This window comes from Euprymna scolopes, chromosome 19, assembly GCF_053919585.1.
Source record: "Euprymna scolopes isolate OS-2025 chromosome 19, ASM5391958v1, whole genome shotgun sequence".
NCBI lineage: Eukaryota > Metazoa > Mollusca > Cephalopoda > Sepiida > Sepiolidae > Euprymna > Euprymna scolopes.
The window spans coordinates 103,300,407-103,324,223 of record NC_136500.1 but is presented as its reverse complement, the minus strand read 5'-3'; the positions used below and the strand labels follow the sequence as shown (position 1 = coordinate 103,324,223).

General features: G+C 38.2%; 1 protein-coding gene across 2 annotated transcripts in view; it reads left to right on the top strand.

The window, feature by feature from the left end:
* Positions 1-23,817, top strand: part of LOC145239862 (putative tubulin polyglutamylase ttll-15) — an 867,893-nt gene that overhangs the window by 411,568 nt on the left and 432,508 nt on the right. For both annotated transcript variants that reach the window (XM_080103430.1, XM_080103429.1), the window contains one exon: positions 17,314-17,441. In XM_080103430.1, coding sequence (XP_079959556.1) covers positions 17,314-17,441 — 128 coding nt within the window. The remainder of the gene's footprint in view (positions 1-17,313; positions 17,442-23,817) is intronic.

The window sequence follows — 23,817 nt, the reverse complement described above, 5'->3', positions numbered from 1 at the left end:
TAATCCGAAAAATTGCCAGGAACTACTGGAAAATCAATCAGATATTTGTTATAAAACCCTTAATTAAAACAGGTTTTTAAAAGATCCTAATTCCCACCAAGATAACTTTGATGGGAAGGAAATTATATTAAGAATAATACTGCAAAGAAAAATGTTCCAACTCTGAAAAACTTTGCAATAAAATATAGCAAAATTACTAGGCATTGTAGATTTTGCAACCTCAACAGGCACACCATGGCATATTGTTCAAAATATTCCTCTCTTGATTCAAGATCTTCTAGGTGTAGGGAAATAGGTTTGTGTTTTTTTGTACCAGTGCTAGTTATAGAACAAAAGACCGCTATGGCAAAACATAAATTACCTCAAAATGTGCAAATTGCAAATCCTGAGGTCATGTTACCCCTCTTTATAATGAAGCAGATAAACAGTGGAAACAGTCCAACTGCTTCCATGCACGTGTGTACCAAGACTGGCACACAGAAGCGAACCTATATTTTACCGATAGTAGCAATTATTGTTTCTAAAGGGAAATGGAAATACAAATTGAACTGCCTCTTTGATACAGGCAGTCAAAGGACAAGTTATTGAAATATTGCGATAGATCTTTCCTCACTCTAGTAGAATATGATGTGGAAACCTTTATAGGGTTTCAAAAGAAAAACTAAATTAAGTTGTAGTGGAAACTGAAGTAAATAAGAATAGTGTCTTGCCCCTACCTGTTCTTATAGATGATGAATTCGATGTGAATTTAAGATTCAATAATTTTAAATTAATCAGTATTAATTTACTAAAACTAAATTACAAATGAGCCTTTTTGCACGGAAAGCGTGATATTATGGTTCATGGTCTTTTAGGCATTGATATAATTCAATTTATGAAGAACATCAAAATGGTGGACTGCATGAAGGGTTCTGCTTGGGAGTTTCCTACAGGCATTTCTCCGTTAGGTAACTGTCAACATTTTTTATATGAAAATCAAAATACTCCTAAAAAATACAAAATAAATATTTTCAACACAATTATCATGCCATAGTGTCTGAATATTATACATACACTGGAGTGAATTTTGTAATGAACCCCATGAAGACTTACCCTGACCCTTTTGCTGAAATTTTTAATGAAAATGAGATAGAAAGAAATTTAGAAAAAATGTTTGATGTAGATTCTCAACCTAATTAAAACCGAAGACAAAGCTATGTGTAATTACGATAGCAATAAAATTATGGAATTTGAAAAGAGTTCAGAGATAATGCTTATCACGTTAAACTCCCCTGGCATGGGGACAAAATAAAGTCGGTGTCTGCACAACAGAGTCTGTAATAGCAAAAACACAGCCAACAATTCAAGTGTGGGTAAGCTTTTAGGCTTCATAGGAGCAACCTTAGCTTTTGAACATAACAGATGGGACTTGTTATTCTATACGCTATACATGCAAACCCATAAGCCTCTTTATAAAGCTCAGCAGGGCTGTCTTCACTGATTACAAATCTAAGAAATTGTAAAGAATCTAGTTTGGTGAGATCATGCTATGATACTCACCAGAGTAGCAAGCGCCCACGTATTTGTGCATTGTGTGGATGTGCAGGCGAGTGGTGGCGTGACAGAGGAGGGGTGGACTTGCCGCAGGGATGTGTTGGGTGGGAAAAAGAAAAAAAGATGGCACCTGGTGTTTTATAAACTGTGGTCTCGCGAGATTGTGAGATCACGAGAAAACAGAGGGCATACATGCAAATAAGACAGGGTGAAAAACTGCATAAAAAGCAAGCTTGAGTGAGAGGAAGTGACAGTGTCATTTACAGTTACGAGGTTATTGTGTTACTACTGCGAGCATTGGTGACGATTGAAGTTGAATTCGATACAAGCTATTTCGGCTATTGCTGTGAAAAATGACCGGCTCAAAGTTTGATCTTAAACTGATTCCAGAGTTTGATGGGTCCTCATCTGTCGTTGACTGGGTTGAGAGGGTCGAATTGACCTGTAATCTCTGTGAGGTAAAGAGAGTGCACACTGTGATTCCACTGAGATTGGCTGAGGGTGCTCTGAGTGTGTATCAGCAACATAGTGCCACCAAGAAGGCTGATGTGATCGCTATAAAAAATGCGCTGTACAAGGCATTTGCAATGGATCCTTGCATGGCTTATGAAAGATTCGCCTCCAGGAAGCTCATGCCGGAGAAACCGTGGATATGTTCTTTGCAGAATTGAAGAAACTTGCTGTACTGTTTGGCAATGGAGTGTCAGAGAGTACATTGGCATATACATTTGTGGCCGGCCTTCCCACCCGTGTTAAGCAATTGTTGAGAGCCTCTACCAATGTGTCCACAATGCCTATGGAGCATTTGATGGAACATGCTATAATCAGAGATGAGGAGGACCTGGGGGAACCAGTTGTGATGGCGACAAAGGCAGCCCAGAACAAGGCCGGGGAGATTCCCAGTCTGAGCCCCGCGACTAATAGAAGATGTTACCGCTGTGGTTGGCGAGGTTATTTTGCGAGAAGCTGCACTGACAAAGGGTGGGGGTGACTGTGCTGTTTCCAATGTGGTGCCATAAGGCACCTAGCCCAAAACTGTGCAGGGAAACACATCAGGGGGCAGGATGTTAGCGCTACCCTGCTCCCCAGACTACGATAATGGTGTACTTGAATCAAGTGCCCTGCTCAGCTCTTCTTGACTCCGGCTGCTCACATACCATCATGAGTGCGAGATTGTGTCGGACCTGGACAGAAGGAACATTAAAGTCACCACAATAGGCGGCGAGACACAAGCATGCTGTGGAGCTGGAACCATGAAGGTCTACACGGACTCTGGTTTGGCCACTGAAATTAATGTGTTGGTGATGCGAGGGGATTTTCTGGGGTTCGACGTACTGCTAGGCTACGATGCTATCAAGGCACTGAGGGGAGTGATCATCGAAAGAGATGGGAGCATGTGCTTTTTAAAAAAACCCGGTGTGTGCTGCAATCCACATCGATCACCCTGACTTTAAGGGGGGCTATGACTATAGCCAGCAGGCCTGGACTGCATCATGGAAATGGACCAAGGGAAGGGCACCAACCGAATTAAAAAATCGCGTTGCAGAATACCCTATACCTGATGAGGCTCGTGATAAGTACAAGCAAGAGCTTGAGGTGTGGATCCGAGATGGATGGCTGATCCTCTACCCCGAGAAGCTTGGTCCGCCAAAGGGTCTGATACCCTTAATGGCGGTTATCCAGCATAACAAGTCAAAAGTAAGACCAGTGCTAGATTATCGTGAGCTCAACCAGTACATTGAGGCTTACACTGCCGATGCTGATGTGTGCGCCAGCAAGCTGAGGGAATGGTGCCAGAAGGGCTCCAATGTGTCAATATTAGACCTGCAGAAGGCCTATTTGCAGGTGCAAGTAGATGAGATGCTGTAGCCATTTCAGACAGTGTGGTTTCGGGGTCAGAGGTACTGCCTAACATGACTCGACTTTGGTCTGAATGTGGCACCACAGATCATGAAGATCATTGTGAATGCGGTGTTGTCTCAAGAAAAGACCATCAGTCTACATTGACAATGTGTATATCAATGAGAACATAAAATCTGCGTCAGGGAAAAATTGGCTCAGTTTGGTTTGCAGTGCAAGAATCTTGAACATCTGAGGGATGGAGCATGAATATTGGGATTAGACATCTGTCAGGAAGACGGCATCCTACGATGGAGGCGTGGCAGTGGGATTCCAGGCATTCCTGACGTTGTTACGAGGCGGACCTTTTTTCCTGGTGTGGGAAACTTGTTGGACACTTACCAGCCTGTGGCTGGCTCCATGTAACTGTGCAAATTTGATTACTACAGGTTGGGACGATGTGTTTGGCGATGGTCTTCTAACTCTTATGGTAACTGAGACCCTGGAGAGAGTCAACAAGGAGAACCCTGCCCATGGAAAATGGTGTGTTGATGCAGACAGTGTAAATGTGTGGGTCGACGCTAGTTCATTGATATTGGGAGTCGCATTACAGCAAGGAGGGAATGTGTTTGAAGATGCATGTTGGCTGTGACCTATAAGTGATGCTCAGCACATCAACTTAGCAGAGCTGGATGCTGTTGTAAAGAGAATATATCTCGCACTGCAATGGCAATCGAAGAAACTTCACCTGTACACGGATTCTCTCTGCATCTATCACTGAGTGTCTGACACGCTTTCAGGATGGACAAGAATCCACACTAAGGCAGCCAGCAAGATGTTGATCTGGCGAAGGCTAGATATGCTGAAGTGTCTGGTCTCGGAGTATGGACTATCAGTGGGGGTAACACTGGTAACATCACATTGTAATCGTGCCGACCAACTAACCCGTGTACCTCACAGATGGTATGGAGCTGTGAAAATGGGTGTGGAACACACTGCTTGATCTCACGCAGTTGCAATTGGCGCAATTAGCCCATGTCAAATACAGAAGATTCATGCACAGAGCAGACATCCGGTGTCAAAAAAAAACAGTGTATTTTGTGAGGCGTGTGGACCCAGCAGTGACAAAGGCAGATGTCAGGCACTGTGAGGCATGTCAGTCTATTGATCCTGCACCAGAGCAATGGTGAAAAGGACGATTGGATGTCAAGAAGGTATGGCAGCGGTTGGCGATGGACATTACCTATTAAAGTGATAAACCCTTTCTAACTCTTATTGATTGTGGACCCACTGAATCAATATTGGAGATATATAGTCATATCAGTGGAGAGTTGTGTTGTCATGGCTTTTGTCTGACAACATTAAAGTTAAGAATCAATAGAACAGATTAAAGGACATCCAACAAATGATAGAGGAACTGAAAGAAAAAAATTCTATATTTGTAAAATTCAGATATGTTCCTACTGATCAGAACCCTGCTGATTTGCTCACAAAGTAAGTAACCTTTGAAAAGTTCCAACAGAGTCTAAGCCGATGGACCTCGGGACCTGGATGGCTCACCAAAAATCCCATAGAAGAGCCATCAAGTGAAATTCAATGCCTAAGTTCAAAAACTAAATCTATTGTACAATCTACATCATTAAATTTTAGCTAACATTGAACCTCAACCGGTGATACCCTTTAATAAATATTAAAATTTCAATAAATTGATCAACGTTACTATTAACATAGTTAAGGTCCGAAATAAAATAAAACATGTAGATCTAGATCCTAGTAGTTGTGCTAAAATTTATTTGCTCAACATAATGCAGTAACAAAGCTTCCTTGCAGAACTTGCTTACCTGCAATCTCCTCAGGGTAAAGAATTACCTGAATTAGTAAAAAAATTTAAATTTATTCATAGATGAAAGGGAGATAATCAGGGCTAAAGGTAGAATAGGTAAAATCACTACTTATGATTATGAAGTTATCAATCCTGTTTTATTAGCTAAGGATCACGATTTAACTGAACTTATTATCATAGAATGTCATAAAAGATGTAAACATCTGGGAATTCAGTCAACCTTAAACAAAATCCGTCTTTCTGGATTTTGGATACTCAAGGTCAGGCAAGCTGTCAAAAAAAGTAATTTCTAGGTGTGTTTTGTGTTAAAAATTTAATAACTTTGCATCTAATTATCCTAAGGGTACCAATTTTCCAAAACACCGAATGAATCTCATTAAACCTTTTTTACATACTGGGATTGACTATACTGGACATATTTGGATAAAAGATGTTAGTAAAATGTATATGCTTATATTTATTTTCCTTAATATTACAGCTGTTCTTGGTTAAAGACATGAGCACTCACTTATTTATTCTAGCTCTGATTAGATTTACTAATATACAGGGAATCCCATCTCACAGTGATAATGCAAGATCTTTTATAGCTGGTTGCAATCTTATAGAGGAAGTTTTCACCTTCTCTGAATTTAATGAAAATTTCTAAATGTATAATATTAAGCACATCAGAATAATTCTATATGCTGCTTGAGTTGGGAGTACATGGGAACATATGATATTAAATCATGTTTGTATAAAACAATTGGGCGTTCCTGAATTATATATTTTGATCTCCTTACAGTAATTTCAGATGTTCAAAGTGCTATAAACCAAAGACCTCTCACTTATAGATGTTCTTTGGATTCAGAACTCGAAGTAATAACTGTTAATTGTTTTCTTCGTCCTAACACTAATTTGGGACTTGTACTGAAATTGGATGATCAGGATGTTTGAAAAATCAAGATTAAATGTGGTAAAATCTATCAAAGCTCGTGATTCTATGTTGACTAGATTGCGTGAGCTTTGCTATCAGGATTATCTGTTGAGCTTGAGAGAACAGTGTAAAGATTTGCACGAGGTCAATTTTCAGAACGAAATCAAAGTTGATGACGTGGTTCTTGTTAAGAATCCTGCCAAGTCTAGACCATTTTGGCTGCAGGAAAGAATTTTGGAATCACTTGTCGGTGACAACAAAAAGATTTGTTCCGTAAAAGTCAAGAAAGGTGATGAGTCTGTTCAAGTCCATTCTGTCAAACTGTTGTATTCTCTAGAACTATCTTTAACTCATGCCCAACATCCTAGAATTATTCAAACTCGAAGGGAATGTGTGATAAGAAAATTAATGTTGTAAAATCAAAAGTCTCTAACGATATACCAGATACTAAGAGTGCATCTGTTCCAATAAAACAACGCCCTAAGAGAACTAAAACTTTAAAAGGTAGTAAAAACTCTCCCAATAATGTATAGTATAAAATTCAGTTTTATCTAAAACTTATGGTCTTCACATACCTTAGCTTATAGGGTACATATTGCTGCCCACGTGGTGAGACAAATAAATGGGAGCACTAAAAAATACCTTGTGTCTATTCATAAATATCGCTCCTTTATATCAACAAACATATTATGAATACCCTAACGGATTAAAACTAAAACGAAAATCACAATAGAAAGAAATTAAAATCTAAAATCAAGCACATCCCTACCAAATAACGAATTCTAAACAATGAGACATAACATATATTCTACAAACCAAATAAAAGGAAACACACGCGCGTGCGCACTCATACCCACCCACCCCTCACACGGACACTCACACAGACACACTTATTTGACCGAGCACTAATGCGCTCTACACTTCCACGTAAGTAAGAAGAAAAATAAAGAAAAGAAGGGGGAAAAAGGAGAAATGTAAGTAAAGAGATGGAAAAGCAAAAGACAGCAACACCCATTGACTATGGTCTGACCCCCAACAAACAAGGGTAGGGGAGGAACACACCCATGAAGACTTTCAGAAACATTTCCAGATATTCTCACCTCTTGGAAACATGCCATCAAAATGACCAGCAAAAACGATTTTATACATTTTAAATACATTTTAAATATTTTACATTTTGAATACTTTCCGAAGAGGACACTTCACAGAAGGTCTGAAACGCGTTGAAAATTATTTCAATGGCTTAAAATATCATTAAAATGATCTAAATAATTAAAAAAAATAAAAATGAAAATCAGAAATAATAAAAATAAGGTTAAAAAACATAACAATTGGGGACCTTAACTCATTTAAATATACGTTTTTCTCTCGTTGGAATCTCTTAACCCATTTGTTTTTATCTTTTTTCTACAAAACTTACAAGATTTCATTCCTTACATTTTGATAGCCTTCTACCACTTCCTTGAACACACACATATATATATATATATATATATATATATATATATATATATATATATATATATAGGGTTTGTATTACTGTACACATAGATTCGAAAAAGTTGTCAAAAAACAAATATATAACAAATAAATGTTATTAAAGGCAAGATAAGTTACTTTTCTACCAAACGATATATTTTTCGTGTTTTTATTCAATGTAACATGTTTATTCAGCTCGAAAACCATACAGTGTTTACCGATGTATTGGAAAATTCAAGATGGCGCCTGACTCTCTCTTTAACACGGTAAGTTGTGGAAAAGGTGTTATAAATAAAAAAAAACTAGACAAAATACTATTAAAAACCCGCTCAATATATGTTACTGTGACATAGGTTGACATATATTTGGCGGGTTTTTAACAGTATTATGTCTAGTTTTTTATTTATAACACTTTTTCCACAACTTAGCGTGTTAAAGAGAGAGTCAGGCGCCATCTTGAATTTTCCAATACATCAGTAAACACTGTATGGTTTTCGAGCTGAATAAACATGTTACATTGAATAAAAACACAAAAGATATATCCAGTTAGGTAGAAAAGCAACTTATCTTGCCTTTAATAACATTTATTTGTTATATATTTATTTTTTGACAACTTTTTCGAATCCATGTGTACAGTAACACAAACCCCATATATATATATATATATATATATATATATATATATATATATATATATATATATATATATATATATATATTGGCAGTAAGTCATTATTCAAGCACATCTGATTGAACACGACAGAGTTATTCTTTTTCCGATTTTTCTGGATATCTTTTCCATTCGCCGAGCGGTCTTTTTAATTTCAGCTGGCATATGTAAAAAATGGTGTTCAAAAGTTGTTGTTCAGCCATATTCTTCTCAAGCGCTTTCTATCCGTGCATCTGATTATCATCAGAAGCGATTATTGTTGTTATCGTTTTCTTTTTCTTTTTCCTTTGAGGCTGTGTGCATTTATAATTTGTTTTTGTTTTTTGTTGTTTTTTTTTTTAATAATAACAAACCTAATTAAAAGATACACCAAACCCACCCGCAAGAGCAAAAAGATCAAACTAACAATACATTATTTAAAACCTCCAATTTAATAATTAAAAACAATAATAATACATTCTTTAAAATTCTTTTATTCTTTAATTTTAATATTTAATTTTAATATTTAATTTTAATATTTAATTTTAAATTTTAAACTTTATCGTAGTAAATATTACTTATTTTTGCGAGACTGATCGAAATATAACTATTAATCTTAAAATTTTAAATATTGAATTTCATTGTGGTAAATATTACTTATTTTAGCTAAACCGATGAAAATATAACTATTAATCTTTGCATACGGACCTTCCATGCTTTATAAATATATTTCTATAAATAGTAATTGATGTATTTCTATACTGTGCGCACATATATATATAAGTGTCTGTATGCGCTCTGCGAATGTACATATACGTATATGCATATGCGTATATGTTTAAATTAATGTTCTGATGTATACATTTATCTTTCTCCACCCCCTCCTTTAATTTAACTCCTTCATTTCTCAATATTTTTCCTTCATGACAGACCTCATGTTTTTGACATCTCCTCCTCCTCTCCCCTTCATAGACAACTCGATTGTGTTTCATCCTCCTCCCACCTCTTTTTGATGCAGTAATCCACACTAATCTTTTTTTTATATATCTTCTGTTCTCGCTTTTCTTTTCTTTTTCTTGTTTCTGTTTTTTCTTTCTTTTTTCTTCTCTTGCCGTCTATTCCTTCTTTCCTTTCAATGTTAAGAGTCTAAAATGTCACTTCCTTCTGAATTAAACATTTTTATTTTATCTTTTAAAATATCTCCCCTATTCCTACATTTAAGAACCAGACTTTTTCATATGAACACCCGCTTTATTACGTCGCCTGACGAAGAATTGTGGTCTGGACCGACTACTTGTCTGAAACATTAGCATGTTCAGTGTAGTGACTATGTAATATTTGTCTATGTAAATAAAAAATATTATATATATATATATATATATATATATATATATATATATATATATATATATATATATATATATATATAGGCACCGCCAAAACTGGGAGGGCAGGTCAGTACTTTTTGACGGACCGTCTTTTTAAAAATCTACCAAAAATCAGGTAATTATCCGATCAATACGAAATTTTCAGCGATTATTAGGAGAAGAATGAACTTTATAAAGGTGTACTTATTTTTCATAAACGATATTTATATATATATATATATTTTTTGCTTACAAAACCCTCCCTTGTTTTGAAGTGGGAACAAATATGCTTAAAATAATCATCTGAAATTGAACACAACATATTGTGTTGTTGTAAGGGACAGAATTATAGATTAAAAAAAAAATTGTTTGCATACCTTATTTTGACGTCTGAATATCAGAACTTCGATTGTGTTTAATTATCCCGCTTTTGAGTTTTGAAGTGTGAAATTCGGTGAATATATTAAGTAAAATAATTAATTTAAGTTAAGCAAAACAAAAAAAAATTTTTGTTAATATTTATACGAAAAAAGCCATTTTAAAATCTTTGATAAATAAATTAACACTTTTTTTAAGCGAGCCGAATAATGCATGACCATTATTAAACAGGGCATGCTTTGAAGAATCGATACCAAAAAAAAAAAAAAATTGATAAATTGTGTTAAAAATAGCATCATTTTTTCGATCCCGTTTGAAAACGTTTGCCGCCTTTCGACTACGGTGGACCAAACGCGCTGAAATAAATTTTTTTTTATTCTGCTTTAAATTGCCCCCCCCCCCATTTTGGGGAGCCTGGCCCCCACACACATACACATTAAAAACCAAACTCATACAAATGGTCACCCATCTGGTACTGGCCAGCCTCAGCTTAATAATACATTGAAATTTTCGTCACTGAAAAATAAGTTTTTTTGGCCTGTTTGGTCTTCCATAGTTTGCTTCTTATCAAACGCAAACGTAAACAGTGTCGATCTAGACTCTAGATCGACGCGAAATAACTGGTTACATATATGAATAAGTGGAATTATTTGAACTCCAGGTACTTATATTATAATATTTTTGCATATTCTCTTAGAAAATCATCCTAAATCTTAGTTAGACAATAAATAAATAAATTAATTATTTCAAAAACCTTCTTTTTTTTTAACAAATAACTAGAATAAATAAATATTATATATATATATATATATATATATATATATATATATATATATATATATATACATATATATATATATTGATATATCTTGCGGTGGGTGGCCGTAATAAAAGGATATTCAAGAAAGGTATTCCACCAGGGAAATAAATGGATAAAGAGGTTCTGAAGTAATAAAGAAATAGAGAAGTTTATTGAGAATATTTACAGAGACAGCATGTTACGTTTTTAAGTGTTCCCGCCCAGGGAAGGCTCTCACAACCGGTGACCGGTGATAACGTTCTTTCGATAAAAAGTTCCGGCGGTGAATTGCTCATCTCGCCATAACACCTCCCCCTAAGACAATTTCTCCCAAGAGAATTTGGCTTAATATCGTTTGCTTTTTGGCTTGGGGCTCAGCCGGTTAACTTGTACGTTTTTTGTGCAAGAAAAAAATGTCAATTGTTAACTTTTGGGGAAAATTTAACATTTAAAATTTAATTAAAAATAGTAGAAAAAGTTTTACATTATTCTGTTTTCTATATGATAAAATTCAGGGTTTTATCTTTTTGGAAAAAAAAAGTTACTCAGAAATAATGGATTTTAATAAATGTAATTTCGTTTTAAAAAACAACAACAACTTGATTTTGCGGCCATTTTTGGCGGTGCCTATATATATATATATATATATATAAAGAGAGAGAGAGAAAGAAAGAATTTAAAAGCTTACACTATCCTCGAATGTCTAAGGTCTCTCTGTACAAGGGTTTGTTAGGAAAGCCTGGCATGAGGATACTTTTTTCTACAAGTGAACCCTAACTAAATATTCAAAATTACATAGTATTTGCGGCCCAAATAAAATCTCGTCAGTATGGCTAACTCATACTAGTGTTTTTACAAGAAATCGTGCACCTTGTCTAAATAATGTTTCCTCAACGAAGCTGGATACTCCACAAGACAAAGGAAATTCTTATCCTGGAATCCAATAAGATCAAGAGACCACAAGAAAAGTATACTATACTTAAATAGTCAAGTGAGGAGAGGAAAAGTATGTTCCCAATATATTTACTAACTCAGAGTTTGAGAAGAGAAATTTAATGGAATATTCGAATATCTATGTATCTCAAATAGAGATCATGTCTTTTACACCAAGAAGAGGCTCCTTAATTTCTGAGAACTTCACCTGAAGTAAACTGAAACAACTAGAATAAATAAATATTATATATATATATGTATATATATATATATATATATATATATATATATATATATATATATATATATATATATATTGATATATCTTGCGGTGGGTGGCCGTAATAAAAGGATATTCAAGAAAGGTATTCCACCAGGGAAATAAATGGATAAAGAGGTTCTGAAGTAATAAAGAAATAGAGAAGTTTATTGAGAATATTTACAGAGACAGCATGTTACGTTTTTAAGTGTTCCCGCCCAGGGAAGGCTCTCACAACCGGTGACCGGTGATAACGTTCTTTCGATAAAAAGTTCCGGCGGTGAATTGGCAATTGCTCATCTCGCCATAACACCTCCCCCTAAGACAATTTCTCCCAAGAGAATTTGGCTTAATATCGTTTGCTTTTTGGCTTGGGGCTCAGCCGGTTAACTTTTCTTTTCACCCTTGTACTTTTTCTCCTCAATATCGTTTGAGTGGGTGGAGTTGGTGGAGAAGCTGGAACTCTCAAATCTGGAGTAAGTTCTGTTAAGGGTTGGGGAATATTAAAAGAATCATACAAAACCTCTAGGGGTAGGTCATTTTCTTCTGCCTGTTTGTAGTCATCAGTGTGTCGAGGTCTTAGCTGATTTATATGCATGCGACAGTCGAATTTATTACTTCTTACAGAATATAGCATGTGTCCGATTCTTTTCATGATAATCCCCTCCTCCCAAAAAATTTTTCCACTCCTGTAATTCAGGAAGAATATTCTGTCACCAGGTTTGTAAAACCTTGTTGGAAAACTTTCTTTTGTTGTTGTTACTCTGGTTGCACTTGGTAAAATTCTGTCAAATACAGATCTGATTTTCCGTGCAAACATCAGTTCGGCTGGTGACAAACCGGTATCAGTGTTTGGGTTCGGAGTTATCCTGTACACCAATAAAAATTGTTCAAGACTCTTCTCGTCAGTGTCCATGCCTTGGTTTTTCTTCAATCCTCTTTTGAATGTATCGACGAACCTCTCTGCTAGGCCATTTGACCTTGGGTGGTAGATTTCCGTTGTTAAATGTTCAATGGCTAGAGCCTTGCAGAGTTCTTCAAATTCCTTGCTGGTAAATTGGGTGCCATTGTCGCTGACAATAGTTTTAGGCACTCCAAAACAACTGAAGAGAACTCTTAGTGCATCTGTTGTACTCATCGAAGTAGGGTGTTTGTATTTAAACACCTCTGGCCATTTTGTGAAACTGTCGACGACCACTAAGAAATAATGTCCATTTAAAGGACCTGCATAATCGATATGTAACCGAGTCCACGGTGTATCAATCTTTGGCCACGGTTGTATCTGCACAGGTGGTGCCTTTGCTGCTAGATTACACCCTTGACACTCTCTGATTGTGTTGCACAGTAATCCAGAGAGTTCTTTTTCCTCTGTCAATGCAACTATTACTGTGTCTTCCAAAGGTTCAGCATACTTTTGGATGAACCTGGACAGTCCATCTGCATGTCCGATATTTTTGGATGAAATGTACTCCATTTTAAAGTTATAATTTAGTAGAATTATGCTCCATCGTTGGAGTCTGTTCGCAGTATGCGTAGGTATGCCTTTTTTAGAGCCAAAAATAGTCAATAAGGGTTTGTGGTCGGTTTGCAAAGTAAATATCCTTCCATGAATAAATCTATGGAATTTTTTAATAGCATAAATAATCGCCAAGCTTTCTTTTTCAATTTGAGAATAGTTTCTTTCAGCCGGCAAAAGTGATCTGGATGCATGGGCTATTGGCTTTATTGATCCATCTTCAAGTTTATGGAGAAGAACTGCTCCTACTCCGTAGTCACTTGCATCTGATGTAACAATCAATTATTTCTGTGGATCAAAATGTGCTAGAGCTAAATCTGATAGCAGGCATTTCTTAATATCTTCAAACGCATTTTTGCATTCTTTTGACCAAATCCACTTTTGTCTTTTTTTTAACAAATCATTCAATGGTGCTCTCAACTTATGCATGTTTGGCATATAAATAGCATAATATTGAGCCAAACCCCAAAAAGATCGTAACTGGGCAACATTATTGGGTGCTGGCATCCTCTCGATTGCTTCTGTTATCTGAGGATCCGGTCTTCTGCCTTGGCTGTCGATAATTTGACCAAGATATTTTATCTGTTTTAAAAAAAAATTCACATTTTTCGGCACTTAACTTGAAACCAAATTCCTCAATTCTTTGGAAAACTGCTCTGATGTGTTCCTTATGTTCCTGTACATTTTTACTTTTGACAAGGATGTCACCCAAATATGCGATTGCAACATATAAATCAGCAAGCATCGTATCCATTATTTGCTGAAATAGTGCTGGGGCCACTTTTAATCCAAAAGGAAGTCTTTTTAGTCGGAAAAGTCCTAGATGTGTATTGATACACAAATACTTAGAACATTCTTCACTGACTTTTACCTGAAGGTAAGCTTCCGATAAGTCGATTTTGGAGAAAATTCTACCTCCATTCAGCTTTGTAAAAATGTCTTCAGGAGATGGAAGTGGATAACTATGATCCATCAGACAGTCATTAAGGCCTGTAGAAAAATCGGCACATACCCGAATATTCTTATTTTTCTTTTTAACATACACAGTGGGGCTCGCCCACTCAGAATAGTCAACTTTTTCGACTATACCATTCTTCTGTAGTCTTTTTAGTTCAATTTCAATATCTTCTTTTGAAGAAAAAGGCACATTTCTTTTTGGTCTAAAAACAGGTTTTAATTCAAAATTTACTTCAGTTTTGGTGCACACTCCTAATCCCTCTGAAAAAACTTTGGGGAAGTCACTTTTTAACACTGCCAGAAAATGGTCATTTTGTTTGGAATTTTTCTTTTCCAGCGCTCTTACATTATTGCAAAATGAATTTATGGGTAGCTCCCATAAATCAAACAAAACAATCCAATCAATTCCAAAAAGGCAAGAATTTATTCCTGAAACAACTGAAAGGTTTGAGGAAAAAGTTTTCGATCCAAGAGAAACACTGCAATTAAATTCTCCCATGAATATTAATCGCTCTCCGGAAACACCTTTTGCAATTTTTTGTGTTTTTCTCAGTTTTGGACCACCAATTCTCTTCCAGGTCACTTCGTCAATAATTGATATGTCGCTACCTGCGTCTAAAAGTAGCTTCACTGAGTGACCATTTATTTGTGTGTGAACGAATTTCCGTTTCCCTCCTTGTTTTATTTCTTCTTTGGACAAGACCACATTTACTTTTGGCTTCCATTTCCGTCTTTTGTCTTGCTTAGTTCGGCAGTGGGTTGCCCGATGTCCCACTAGGTCACATTTGGTACAACGTTGGTCTTTATAAGGGCAATTTTTTTCTTAAGTGCGGACCCGCACAACTCCTACATTCAAAACTTTTCCCTTTGTCTTTTGGAAATGTCTTCTGTTTTACTACCTGGACTTGGGATGTGACTTTTCCCTCTATCCTCGTAGTGTCCCTTTTTACATTTATCAATTTTTGACATTCTTCTGTCACTTTTTGTAAGTTCATTTCCGGGTCTTGTTCCATGATTGATAATATCCTTGACCTTAAATCCTTAACTTAAACATGTCCACTGATAAATACTTTAATTTAAACAGTTCACACTGGGCGTTGACTTTACCCGCATGTGTGACAATGTCATCAGTTTCGTCTTTTGACATATTTAAACCTATACCGTGTATGAAAAAGACTATCTCTTTCACCGAATATAACACACAAAATTTTCACCGTTTCAGAAAAAGAGATCTCTTCCGGTTTTTTAGGCAATATGAAATTCGTGAATTTAGTATTTTCTTCTGTGCCCATTTTTTGGAGTAATAGTGTTATTTTTTCCTCATCCGACCACTTCTCGCATCGTTTTGTAAATATCGTTTCAAACCTACGATAATAGGCTGGAAAAGTGTCACCTTTTTCTGGGTCATATTTAAACTCTGAAAGCGAGTTCGCTATACCCTCAGCCGAAAAAAATCTGGATGCACCCTCCTTAGATTTTTCTGACAAAATCGTTTCACAAAATAAGCGATTATCTGTCGTTTGTCGTATTACAAGAGTTTCGAAACGTTCTTGTTGAATTAGCATTTGTTTTTGAAAATCTATTTGGGCTTTTTGTTGAGCGATTAAACTCTCAGTTAACGTTTTCGTCAACGTCGCTATTTGTTCCGATGTCATTTTCTTTTTAAATGTATCAATAGCAAGTTAACGTATACCACAGAGAAAAAAAATATTGTTCAAAAACAAGATGCTTATTTTCACAGAAAATTGTCAACACATAGGAAAGTTCCGAAAAAAAATCACCGTTAAAATAATACTTGACAAAATTTCAAGAGACTCTTTTTTCGTCTACTTCAGCAGACACACGTAAACTTCTTTTAAAAAATTTCTTTATTAAATAAACACAGATTCCTCAGTATTGTTCATTTGTTGGTTTTTTATCGTATTAACCAAATACAAAAAACACGTCCGTTAATCATGAAGAAAGTCACTATTTACACACACACACACACACACACACACACACACACACACACACGTTATATAACGTCAACTCTTTGGGAGTTTAAACAGAGAAAAACGGAGTTTAACTCGTCAATAATATAAAAATTATTTTTTACTTGCGTAAATTTGTGGCAGACACCAGTCTTTGTCTTTCGCTTTCTAAGACGCTTTTTCTTCAATTAAAAGTGAACTTTGTGAACAACAATTTTCAGAATGTTCTCGGTTACCACGTGTTCTTTTTTTTTTTTTTTTAGATGAATTTACAGTTCGTATCTCATCTTCGTCGCCAGTTGATATATCCTGCGGTGGGTGGCCGTAATAAAAGGATATTCAAGAAAGGTATTCCACCAGGAAAATAAATGGATAAAGAGGTTCTGAAGTAATAAAGAAATAGAGAAGTTTATTGAGAATATTTACAGAGACAGCATGTTACGTTTTTAAGTGTTCCCGCCCAGGGAAGGCTCTCACAACCGGTGACGGGTGATAACGTTCTTTCGATAAAAAGTTCCGGCGGTGAATTGCTCATCTCGCCATAATATATATATATATATATATATATATATATATATATATATATATATATATATATATATATATAAAGCATTTATGAAATATGATGTTTTATTTACTTATTTAAAGTTGAAAGAAATTCACATATATAATTTCTCTCAACTTATAAGTAAATTTTCACATAGCTATTTTTATTAATCGATCATGAAAAGTATAATTTATTATGTTATGTTTTTTCTTTCAAATTAAAAAAAAATCATATTCTCACATAACATACCAGTCATTTATCTTAAAGTAGTTTTTTTAATCCAAAGTTTAACTTTTTAAATTTTATATCTATGTTTTCTCCTGTTTAGGCGAATATGTCTCCAAATTTAGCTTCAGGCCATCATCATCTCAATACGCGCCTCTATGAGCATGTCATATATAATCTTCTCAAACTTGTTGGTATTGGTACACTATCATCCCTGCATTTTCCAAACATGTAAGTAGCTTTTTAATAATTCCTTAAAAGTAAATTTAATAGTGTTCAAACTAGTATTAAGACGATTAATCAGAATCAGAAATTAGAAAAATCAGAATTTTGGGAGTATCGGAATAAAAAAAAACATTATTTTTTAATCCAAAAACGATTCATTTAATTTTTTTATTGACAATAAAAAATGAAGTAAATACAATGTACCTATTTATGAGAAAATTGCAACATAAGACTAAGGTCCACACGAATATTATTCCCAAATTTATCATTGGCTCTATCAAGATAATATAATATTTTTATTGGTAAATTATTGCAAACAAATAAATATTCTAGAGTTCTGAAACAAAACTGTAGTAGGCAAAAAAAATAAATAAATAAATGTTCTGTCAGCAACAGTACAACTTCAAAATAGTCAATATCGCCCACCTCCAGAAGAGAGGGAATTCCTGTCCGTGATAACCGTGGTAAAAGAAGACACACTCCAATCGCCAGAAACACCCACACACACAGTTTGCAGGACACTGCCGACTCGTCTCTGGCCTCCTGCTTTTATAGTGGCCGGGAATTATCCATTTGCATAATCACATGAGACAGAAACGTGATTTTCCGAGAGTTGCATGGGGTAAATGCTAATAAAAACCCCCGGACGCCATATTGGAATTCTCTTTTTCCCCCCAACTGGTGACACAACAGACATACCCGAGGTAAGCTCTTTTTCCCCTCATTTTAGTTATTGCTGCTTCTGCTACACTCCCCCCTGATCTCATGATCACAAATGGGGCAGGGGGGCAGTCGTCTCTGTCTGGTACTTCTCCGAAGAACCGGAGGCAGCACTTCCTCCCTGCCATCCTCCTCATCGCCATTATTGCCACCAGTCTGCTCCATAGGCGGTGTTTCGCAATCAGGGCAGGGGGGCAGTATTCGTTTCTGTCGGGTACTCCTTCGTAGAGGCAAGACGGGTGGTCCTTCCTCCGCTTCTTCAGTATGTACATTATATGGCTCAAAATCCTCTTCGTCGTCCTGCATCATACTCTCTGTCTTTTCAGAAGACATCATACTGTCTGAGTCTCCGTCTTCCTCCGATGTAACAACATAATGGCGAGGGCGCAAATCCTTCACGTGACGAGGCACACCGTCCACCAAAATTGACTGAGGGCTGATCACCTTGGTCACCTCACCCTTGCCGAACCTCGTGGTACATCGATTTTGCGGTCTTCTGACCCATACGCGATCTCCAACCTGGTAAAAGCTGTTCTTGTGACCTGGGGACGCAGTTGCGAGATTGGTCTCCTTTACTCGAACTTCGTATTGATAAATCCTATTGGCAGGCGCAGTGGAGGGAGATGTGTCGTCTCTTGGTGTGATGTTATACCAGTAGACAGCCTCCTGTATGGGACAACACATTCTAGCCGCTATTCGTTTCACTGTACGATGACATCGCTCCGCTATGCCATTCCCGGCTGGAGCGTATGCACAGCGGAATCGCAAGTGAACTCCCCATTTACATGCAAATGCTTGGAACATATTGCTGCAGAAAGCTGTGTCATTGTCTAAAAGAAGTTCATGCGGCGCGCCACGCTCGAGGAACACTGCCTCTAACTGATGAATCACGCTTGCCGAGTCCTGCCTTGCCAATTTCCTCCAAATGGAGAAACGCGATGGACCACAGTCTGTTAAAGTTAAAAAATGGAAGGTGCCATAATGCGTGATATCCATTCCAATTCTCTGCCAATTCTCGTTAACTTCCAGCTTTCCCTTTTCCCACCTGACTGGCGCTGGGTCAATGGACTGACATTCCTCGCATTTCTGTATGACCGTTCTGACAGTTGCTTTTGTCGTGGTTGGACATCTTCTCCTGACAAAGTAGGTAGTGCGTCGCACCCCCGGATGTCCACTATCTTTGTGAATAGCCATGATTTGACTCTCATCCAGCTCGTCTGTGTGGACCGCGCCTATCACTGGGTCAAGACCGTTTTTCTTTTTCATTGCCTCAAACCACCGCTGTGGCACTCGTGTCAGTCGGTCAGCAATGTTTCGTGCTGATGGAACCAGCGTCACATCCACTGTCAGCCCATACTCTTTCACGAGCTCCTTAAGAGTGCTTAATCGCCTCCTAATAAGCATCTCGCTTGCTGCTTTGGTGCGTACTCATGCCTTTCCAGTTAGCGTGTCCGAGACCCAATGGTATACGCAAACAGAATCTGTCTTTATGTGTAGCACCTTGCTCTGCCACTGGAGAGCCAAATTGATGCCTTTCAATACGGCATCCAGTTCAGCCAAGTTGATATGTTGAGAGTCATCTTCAGGTCGCAGCCAACATGCATCTTCCAGCACAGTTTCACACATCTCCAAGGCTGCCCCAATTGCTAGGGAGCTAGCATCGACCCATACATTCAGCTCTTTGCCGTCCACACACCAATTTCCCTGTGCCGGATCGTTCTGCTGTGCAGATTTTAAGGTTTCGAACATCATACGATGTAGTACGGCGTCCCTTGCTTCATCATCCCAGCCCTTCGTTACCGAACTTACTCTCCTTCTGAGTATTCCGCAAGCCACACGAAGCCAACCGCACACCGGAAAGTGCCCGACAAGTCGACCACACAGGGAAAAGATTGTTCGTCGCGTAACAATACTGGGAGCCTCCGGAATTGCATTTCCTCGCATCCACCGCAGTTCATTGCGTTCCATCCTGACTGCCAATCCCAGCACCCGTGCACCGTCCTTCAACTGCTCCGGGTTCTTGCACTCCAACCGAACTGCGCGAGGTGTTCTCTCACACGGGTCGCGGGCACCACGTCTTCATTGACAAAAATGTCATCAATGTAAGCAGATGCTGCGCGGCTTATAACTTCTTCCTGAGATAGTACTTCGCTGACAATTGCTCTCATTATCAAGGGAGCCACATTCAAACCAAACCCCAGACGGGTCAGACAGTATTTTTTCCCATCGATTTCCACAGTCTGGTATGGCCACAGTGTCTCATGGACCCGGACTTGTAGGTATGCTCTTCTGAGGTCCAGTAGAGACACGTTAGCACCTTTTTGTCTCCACTCACGCAGCTTAGCCGCACAAACATCTGCGTTGGCCGTAAATGCGTCTACGTAATGATTTAGCTCCCGGTAGTCCATTACCGGGCGCACTTTGGCTTTGTTCTGCTGTATCACAGCCATCAGGGGAATTAGACCTTTGGGGGGTCCCAATTTATCCTCTGGGTATGGCACGAGCCAACCATTATCTATCCAGGTGTGGAGCTCCTGCATGTATTCTTCACGAATTTCTGCTGGCATTGGGTACTCTGACACTCGATTATGCAGCCTTTCAGGGGGGTGGTCCACAGACCATTTCCACGATGCGGTCCACGTTCGGTTTTGATGGTCAAAGGTAGCAGTGAAATCTGGTTCATCGATAGAAATGGCTGCGCATTTAATACTTTTCCTGGCGCCCAGCCGCACTGATCCTGTAGGCTTGACAACGACACCTCCTAGAGCTTTTATGGCGTCAATCCCTAGAAGCAAGTCAAATCCCAGTGGCTTGCCATGCACCACCAACACATTGACTCTGGTAGACACACCTTCATCAGTGGATACAGAGACCGTTCCAACACCGCAGCACGCATGGGACATTCCACCAATTGTGTTGACATTTACGTTTGTTTTTCTCCAAGACCGGCACCGGTCTGCATGTAAAATTGTCCTTGAGCATCCTGTATCAATAAGCGCCAAACATCGCGTCCCGTCAACATGGATGCTTATCACCGGGAGTGTCGTGTTCACATCTTGGTTGGGAAGGAGACTGGCGCTTATGCGTCCTCCCCTTGCTCGTTTCCCGAGCAGTTCCGAGCCCAGTGTCCACTCTCACCGCAACGGTAACACCGTGTTCCACGTTTTCGACAGTCCCTTGCAAGGTGGCCTTTAACATTGCATTTGAAACAGGTCACGTTAACAGGATTATTCTGGGCCCTGTTGTTGGGTGAGCGTGTGGCCGCAACCACATCCTGATTTTGTTCGCCAGTCGTCGTCAAAATTCTTCTCTCTATATTAGCACTTATCAAGGCCAATAGGCAACTCGAGGATAGACTCGACGATAAGAGTTCAAACGTGCACAGTATTGAAATTTGGGAAAGAGGATGGAACAACTTTCTCTTCTGCCTCTCTCTCTCACACTCTTTATCTTCTCTCTCTCTCACCCTGTTTCTCTTCTCTCTATATTAGCACTTATACAGGCCAATAGGCAACTCGAGGATCAACTCGACTCACCATATTTCTCTCTCTCTCTCACTCTCTTCTCTCTCTATCTCTCTCTCTCTAGACCTCTTTCTCTTCTCTTTCTCTCTCTCACCCTCTATATCTACTCTCTCTCTCCCTCTTTCCCTTCTATCTATATTAGCACTAATCAAGGCCAATAGGCAACTCGAGGATGAGAGTTTAAACGTGCAGAGTAGTGAAATTTTGGAAAGAGGATGGAACAACTTTCTCTTCTGCCTCTTTCTCACACACTTTATATTCTCTATCTCTCTCTCACACCCTGTTTCTCTTCTCTCTATATTTGCACTTTTCAAGGCAAATAGGCAACTCGAGGATAGACTCGACGATAAGAGTTCAAACGTGCACAGTATTCAAATTTGGGAAAGAGGATGGAACAACTTTCTCTTCTGCCTCTCTCTCACACTCGTTATCTTCTCTCTCTCTCACACACTGTTTCTCTTCTCTCTATATTAGCACTTATTAAGGCCAATAGGCAACTCGAGGATCAACTTGACTCACCAGATTTCTCTCTCTCTCTCACACACTCTTTTCTCTCTCTCTCTCTCTCTCTCTCTAGACCTCTTTCTCTTCTCTTTCTCTGTCTCACCCTCTTTATCTACTCTCTCTCACCCTCTTTCCCGTGTATCTATATTAGCCCTTATCAAGGCCAATAGGCAACTCGAGGATGAGAATTCAAACGTGCACAGTATTCAAATTTGGGAAAGAGGATGGAACAACTTTCTCTTCTGCCTCTCTCTGGCACTCTTTATCTTCTCTCTCTCTCTCTCTCACCCTGTTTCACTTCTCTCTATATTAGCACTTATCAAGGCCAACAGGCAACTCGAGGATCAACTCGACTCACCATATTTCTCTCTCTCTCTCACTCTCTTCTCTCTCTCTCTCTAAACCTCTTTCTCTTCTCTTTCTCTCTCTCACCCTCTTTATCTACTCTCTCTCACCCTCTTTCCCTTCTATCTATATTAGCACTTATCAAGGCCAATAGGCAACTAATAGATGAGAGTTTAAACGTGCACAGTAGTGAAATTTGGGAAAGAGGATGTAACAACTTTCTCTTCTGCCTCTCTTTCACACTCTTTATCTTCTCTCTCTCTACCCCTGTTTCTCTTCTCTCGATATTAGCACTTATCAAGGCCAATAGGCAACTCGAGGATAAAAATGACGATGAGAGTTACAACGTGCACAGTAGTGAAATTTGGGCAAGAGGATGGAACAACTTTCTCTTCTGCCTCTCTATCACACTCTTTATCTTCTCTCTCTCTCTCTACCCCTGTTTCTCTTCTCTCTATATTAGCACTTATCAAGGCCAATAGGCAACTCGAGGATAAACTCGACGATGAGAGTTCAAATGTGCACAGTATTCAAATTTGGGAAAGAGGATAGAACAACTTTCTCTTCTGCCTCTCTCTCACACTCTTTATCTTTTCTCTCTCTTACCCTGTTTCTCTTCTCTCTATATTAGCACTTATCAAGGCCAATAGGCAACTCGAGGATAAACTCGACGATGAGAGTTCAAATGTGCACAGTATTCAAATTTGGGAAAGAGGATGGAACAACTTTCTCTTCTGCCTCGCTCTAACACTCTTTATCTTCTCTCTCTCTCTCACCCTGTTTCTCTTCTCTCTATATTAGCACTTATCAAGGCCAATAGGCAACTCGAGGATCAACTCGACTCACCATTTTTCTCTCTCTCTCTCACTCTCTTCTCTGTCTCTCTCTAGACATCTTTCTCTTCTCTTTCTCTCTCTCACCCTCTTTATCTACTCTCTCTCACCCTCTTTCCCTTCTATCTATATTAGCACTTATCAAAGCCAATAGGCAACTAAAGGATGAGAGTTCAAACGTGCACAGTAGTGAAATTTGGGAAAGAGGATGGAACATCTTTCTCTTCTGCCTCTCTCTCACACTCTTTATCTTCTCTCTCTCTCTAACCCTGTTTCTCTTCTCTCTATATTAGCACTAATCAAGGCCAATAGGCAACTCGAGGATCAACTCGACTCACCATATTTCTCTCTCTCTCTCTCACTCTCTTCTCTCTCTATCTCTCTCTCTCTAGACCTCTTTCTCTTCTCTTTCTCTCTCTCACCCTCTTTATCTACTCTCTCTCTCTCTCACCCTCT